General features: G+C 40.5%; 1 protein-coding gene across 1 annotated transcript in view; it reads right to left on the bottom strand.

Moving 5' to 3' along the window:
- Window positions 1–388: 388 nt before the first annotated feature.
- LOC123773745 (uncharacterized) overlaps window positions 389–7,025 on the bottom strand; it is a 38,793-nt gene continuing 32,156 nt past the window's right edge. Inside the window, exon 11 of the mRNA XM_045767641.2 lies at window positions 389–3,318. Within this exon, the coding sequence (XP_045623597.2) occupies window positions 3,250–3,318 (69 nt within the window). The 3' untranslated portion in view covers window positions 389–3,249. The remainder of the gene's footprint in view (window positions 3,319–7,025) is intronic.

Here is a 7,025-nt window from a genome sequence, read left to right as displayed (position 1 = left end):
TTGTGGAATTTATATTGTAGTTATTATGTTCAACTCGTTCTGCTACAATGTACCTATTAATATTGTACTTATTACCATAGTTAGATTAAGGACCTGCCTGAAATGCTCAGTTTTTGAACATTATATTACATGTTAGTGGCTTTGCAAGAATGTTATACTCAAACACCGATGTTATGCACTCTCAACCCAAAGTACCTTCCTGTATATATGTAAATGAATAAGTAACCTAGGAGTTTGAGAGCTGTTGTGGGTTGTATCCTCATGAAGGTCACAAGTTAGCCAAGGGAGAGACCTAGAAAACCAAAGTACTGTACGTTCTTCTTATATCTCTTGTACTTTTCCCTAATTAAATCTAAAAAAAAATAATAAAGGTAATTAAAATATGGACTTAAAGCTTTGTTTTATTTTGGGGTAATAAGTAAATCATAGACTAAACCAATTGGAAAACAAAACAATATTGTTACTCAGGTGGATATGAATATTTTTGTATTGCAAAGAAAATGTCTATCAGTGCAATGTGCAAGCTTTCAACATTCACAGAAAGCAAAAGCCCAATAAAAAAAAAGCCAGTGACCAGCCTGTAGAGCACAAACTAATCTGTGAATATCACTTACAAACATCAAAAAGATAATCAAGTTTTTGTCATGTGTGCTCAACAATAACTGAAAAAGGCATTTTATACAAACAATAAAATGTAGGTTCCTCAATTATTGCTAGACTTATGAACAAATTTATATAATTTGTAGAAAACAGAGCATTACTCTAATCAATAAGTTGGAAATTGAGGATTGTAAAATTAATCTATTGTAAAATCTGCACTACACCCACATTGAAAATAGCAATTTATTCATGTTAAGAGGATTTAGAAAATTTATAAACTTTAAACTAACCTCAAATTTGTATGCAGAAATTTAAGTAAGAACTCTTCATTAAAATTCAGTAACATTTACTGAAAAAAACAGACTACATGGTGTATAAGAGAAATGTGAACAATATGGGATTATAAACAAATGAACTTTTGATGCAGTACTTCATATAGCCACATTCAATTATTTGAATTATTCACATCAATAAACATTTCTCCTATGAAAGCAAGGATGTACAAAAACAATTATTTACTATTCATGTATGTGAATTTTTTCATAAACGAACTCCCTCTAGTTGTTAATAGGAGCCAAGGAACAATATTTGGTCTTTATGAAAGTACTAGTAATTTCCACTTTGGTATTACTTTCATTGCATCAATCTCATTCGCTATGTCACAAAAGAACAATATAATCAGAGGTAATTATCAAAAGAAGGCATCAAGCCAGGAAGACTTAACTGCTTAATTACTTTCTAATAACTTTCTTTTTAAGAGGTTACACCTCTTCATCTTGTGCACAGTTGAGCCATGCATCCATGTTGCCCACCCACTACATATATCTCACCATCTTAAATTCACACTGCACTTGAGTACATTAGAAAGAGCATTACTGTACTTGCCAATACCATACATTAACAAATGATCAAACCAATTATTAGATCTAAAAAATCATTATTTTAACATTTTCAATTCAACTGCCGCTTCCTACATTACCGTACACAAGCTTCCCACTTTCAGTAAACTCCACTTATTTAAAGCACTAATATAGTAATATATTACTTGATGCCTTTGCTGTGCAAAACCTCGGGCCAAATGGCGAGAGCACCATCACCAGCCACTAAGAGTCCTATCTTACATTATATTTCCACTTCACCATACCCAAACTAGAGCCTAAATCTCTCCTTATTCCCCACACTTCAAACCATAACAAATAATATTATTACATTAATTAACAATGAATAAATCTAATAGCATTTTGTTGCTAATTTAAATTTTTAACAATTTCTACACTAATTCCCAGATAATATTTACATACAACAAACTTCACCTTTCCCATTTTATATCCTATAATTCTAATATTAATTCTCAACTGACAACTACTTTCACATGTCATTTATTATTTTATACACTGTAGCACATATTTGTTCTTCAATACTGCAACAGGTTTGAGGGACTAGATTTGTCTGTTAGAAATGACTTCAATATTGTATTAAAGTTCATTTTTTAACCGACTTCTACTTGTATATACACAGGTTTATACATCTAAAAGTAACTAACCAATCAGCCCTCAATTATTTAATGTATTCATTTCACATTGGCTTCAATACAACTTTGCAAGATTTAACACCACATGGGATGGTTAACAGAACTGTACATATTAGCTGCCTATGGGTTAGAGTAACACCAGTTACCAACTCCTAACACAGGCATTCTTTTCATGAGGAAAGAACAAGGACAGCATTTTTGAGTATGGTATATCAAAGTGGACGAAATGATAGTACAGTAGTAGAATGATGGGTAATATGAAAAACTTTCTAGTAAATTGTACAAAAAAAAAAAATGGAACCTCTCTTAAAAGGATCTCAGTTTCAGAAAATGCAACTTATTAAACCATCTAGTCGTGCTGAAAATTAATGATAAAGGAGGCTAAATCTTTAATTTTCACAAGCTTTCAAAGATAGGAATTAACAGCCATGCTACTGATATTCTGGTAATGTTGTCCCCAGAGGTATTTTGAAATCACCATTAATGTTTATCCATTTTGCCGTTACATAAGGTTTATTATCTACCTTCATCACATTAATACTTAATGGAATAATCCTGTATACTAAATACCTGACATTTTCAGTACATCTAAAAACATGTACATTTTTTAAATAACCTCTGGAATACACAAATTTAACTAAAAATAATTACTCAAAATTAACTTTAATCTTTTTTTTATCTATAAAAAATTTCAGTAATACAGGTGAAATTCTGGCATCTATTCTTTCAATTTTGATTAAAAATTTGTGTTAACATTGTAGATGCATTTTCCTTTTGATTCTCTCTACCTACAATGTATCATCTGCTCCCTCAGCTCCCAACACAAACAAAGAATTTGTAGAAACATTTAAGAACACAGGCTCTTGAAGATTTTATTGTAAACAAAGATGCACAAGGGAGGCAAGAATAATACAAGCCAAGCTTGAAAATTTACAGTACAAATAAAATCCTAATTTATAACAACAGGGTGACTGAGCAACAGAAACTACAGTACTACTTTTCCACAAAATAAACTGCAAATCATGAGTTCAAATATGAAAATTTATTTATTGATCTTAATAGCAATTTCAACCTACTCACAGCCACTAATTCTGCATTATTTACTAAGACCCAGATATTTAGAATAATTTATGGATGCCACACTGAGTACACATTCCTTGATTCGATGGCGTACACTTGTGACATTTCTGAAAATGGATTAATTTTATATAATGACTAGTAAACATTTTCACCAACACTGTTTTAAGACAATTTTCAAATATGTTTTTAGTGTGGCTGTATTTATCTATACAGTACAATGGAAGTAAGTAATTATCAAAAGAAGGCGCCAAATCGGGAAGGCTATGTAGCACCATCAAAGTGCAAAATAATCAGAGGGTGGTAAATATCACCAAGAATGCCAATACGAGAACAGAAATGCATAAGGCGAATGATATCAAAAGTATCCGATTCACCAAGAATTCTATTGAGGGACAAGTGACCGCGAGGGACGGTGGGAAAGCAAGACTCACGCACGTCCTGGAAGTCAGGACATTCAACAAGGATATGCACAACTGTAAGAGGGATAATGCAATTTGGACAATAAGGAGCAGGGCGGCGCTGCATCAAGTGACCGTGAGTTAAGCGAGTATGACCTTGCTAGAGCAGTTTCCCACCGCCGGTTACGGTGGTAGGAGGAAGGCCACAAGGACACACTACGTTTGAGAGTGCGCAGCTTGTTACCAACTACAGAAGACCAACAACCCTGCCAATGGGCAAGGATGGAGGAATGAATAACTGGATAAAAGTCTGAATAAGGAATACCTTTACGGGAGATGGGACAAGAACGGATAGCCTCTCTAGTGGCAGCATCCGCAACCTCATTTAAAGAAACGCTAACATGGCTGGGAACCCAGCAAAATTCTACTGATTTAAATTTACTAGAAATAAGAAAGAGCCAATGTTGAATCTCGTCTCAACTTTCGCCCCAAGATTTGAGACGCAACCCAGCATGGTGCAAAGCATCAAGACGGCGAAGAGCAGAAGGAGATGCAGATGAGTTAAGCAGGACAACCATAATCAAGTTTAGACAGGATGAGAGAGGAATGAAAAGAGGAGCGTGTGCCTATCCACCCCCCCCCCCAAGAAGTATGGGACAAAACCTTAAGGAAGGCAGGGGGCTTAGAGCATTCAGCTCGGAGGCAAGAGATATGGGGCGACCAAGACAAACCAGTGTCAAAAATTAACCCCAAAAGCTTAGCGGAATCCCTGTACACAAGGGGATGACCATAAAGTGACAAAGAAGGACGAAGAATGACATGCTTCCGAGTAAAAGTCATAGCAAAAGTCTTAGATGTTGAGAACTTGAAGCCATGATCGGTGGCCCAAGACGTCATGGCATCAATCAAGGGAGGAAAGAAGACCATTGAGGGCAACTAGAACAAAAGAGTAGTGCTCAGAACACTACCTTGGGGAACACCCTCATATTGCCGAAAAGGGGCAGAGAGAGTGGCATCAAGCCTCACTCCAAAGGAACGACGCGAGAAGAAACTTTGGAGGAAGAGAGGGAGATTCTCACGAAGGCCAAAAGAATGAAGTTGGGACAGAATATGATACTGCCAGTTGGTGTCTTAAGCCTTTTCCAGGTCAAAAAGGACGGCAACAATGGAGGTCTTCGCAGCAAAAGCAGTACGAATATAGACCTCCAAGTTCACCAGGACATCTGTTGTGCTGCGGCACTTGCGAAAACTAAATTGAAAACGGGAGAGGTGGTGATAGCATTCTAAGAACCACATCACACGAACGTTAACCATACGTTCAAAGAGCTTGCAGACACAACGCGTGAAGGCAATAGGGCGGAAGTCCTTAGGGGATATCCTGAGAGACCCTGGTTTCCGGATAGGGAGGAGAGTCCTCAGGGACCAAACAACAACTCCCAGACCCGATTAAACAGACTCGGTAAATACCAAGACGTGCACAGAGGGAGATGGCAAAGCATCTCATAATGAACGCCATCAGAGCCCGCCGCTGTAGAACCGCAGAGAACCAGGGCAGACTGAAGCTCAGAGAGAGAGAAGGGATCGTTATAGGGAAGGCAGAGATGGATACAGAAATCCAAAGGACGAGATTCAAGAAGAGGCTTACGAAGACGGTGTCATGAAAAAGAAGGTGGTCGCGAGAGAGAGGCAGAATGGAGAGGTCGGAAATAGTAGCATGGAGGGTAAATAGGCACCAGTCAGCCTCGGCAAACCGCCATCTAGGGAAGGAGAGGGGAGGGGTGAAAAGAGAAAAAGGTAACAAGGATGGGAAAATGGTCACTGCCATGGAGGTCATCAAGAACTCTCCACGAGAAATCAAATAAAGAGACGATGAGCAAAGAGAAAGATCGAGACACAAAAGGGTGCGAGTCAGAGTCCAAATGAGTGGGCTCACCAGAATTCAGGAGAGACGGAACGGATCAAGACAGAGAGATGAATGGTTCGAGAAGGCGACCCTGAGTGTTTGTCAGAACATCACCCCAAAGGGTATGTCGACAATTGAAATCACTCAGCAGGAGCACAGGCTCCAGCAAGGAGTCCAGTAGGTGTTTATGATCGGGAAGAGAAAGCAGGACACTTGGGGGGAAGATAAATGGAACAAACTGTGAACCATTTACGCACAAAGAGACGGGCAACAGAACATTGGAGAGGCGAAGGAAAAAGTAGGGGGACGAAGGGAACATCAGAGCGAATCAAGAGAGCAGAAGAGTTATGGGCCCCAGCAAAAGCTGGGAGGGGGGGAGGAAGAGAGAAAGGAAAAGCCACGGAAGCGACCAGGACGAGCACCAAGCATTGGCTCCTGGAGATAAACACAAAGGGGCAAAAACTGTGAAATCAGAAGTTGGAGTTCAAGGAAATTGGCGCAATAACTTTGAATGTTCCACTGAAGTATAGACATCGACAAAAGAGGAAGGATAGCAACAGAGAACAACGAAGAAACAGGTGAAAAAGGAACATAGTACGTTAAAGAAGCTCAGGGTCAGGGTCAGCGAAAACAGGGTTAGGGGGCATGGGTAAACTGAGTAAAGATGGAGGGAAGGGAGCGGCAGGACAGACCAGAGGCAGATGAGCAGGGTCTGGAGGAGGAGGACGAGGAGGAGGAGGAGACAACCGAGAGGGGCAGTCAAGGACAGGAGGAGGGGGTGGAGGAGGGGCAGAAAGATGGGAGCGCACCTCAGCAAGGGCAGCAACCGAGACGGAAGTGGGGGCCTAAGAAATCTCCACAGCAGGAACAGAGGGCTCTACCACCGAAACGGGAGAGGATGGAATGATAGAGATAAGGGGGCGAAGAAGAAAGCGAAGCCTTCTTACCTGCCGGGGAGGAGGAAGGAGACGAGCCAGGCTTTCGCTTCTGACTCAAAGAGACAGGTGTCCCAGCAGCAATGTACTGGGCAACAGACTTGAGCGTCTCAATAGGAGAAGAAGAACGAGAGCGAACAACAAGATCTCCGGGAGAGCGATGGACATCAGCCAGTACAGACAGGCAGCGTAGAGAGCCAAGAGACGGAGAAGAATGACGGGAAGGAGGATCAGAGGGAGAGGAGAAAGAAGACACAGGAGACATGACAGACTGGGTAGAAAGAAGGGGAACCCCAGACAGAGAACTAGGAGGGGGACCCTTCAGGACAGAATGTAAAGGAACAGGGGAGGTGGTGGTGGGTGTGTCCGGGTCTAAGGCCTGGAAACGGTTGAGAGACTGAGGAAGGCAAGTAGGATGAGGAGAGGAAGAGCACAACACGTGAGCATAAGAGACGCCAGCGAATGGGGGGAGATGATAAGGGCGCCTTACCTCAGGAAAAGAAACGGTCCCGGTGCTTCAAGTTGAGGACGGCTGCCTCAAGTTTGTAACGTATACACGTGTGGGAGAAGGTAGAGTG

Source organism: Procambarus clarkii, chromosome 72 (assembly GCF_040958095.1).
Source record: "Procambarus clarkii isolate CNS0578487 chromosome 72, FALCON_Pclarkii_2.0, whole genome shotgun sequence".
Classification (NCBI taxonomy): domain Eukaryota; kingdom Metazoa; phylum Arthropoda; class Malacostraca; order Decapoda; family Cambaridae; genus Procambarus; species Procambarus clarkii.
This window is presented reverse-complemented; position numbering and strand designations above follow the sequence as displayed.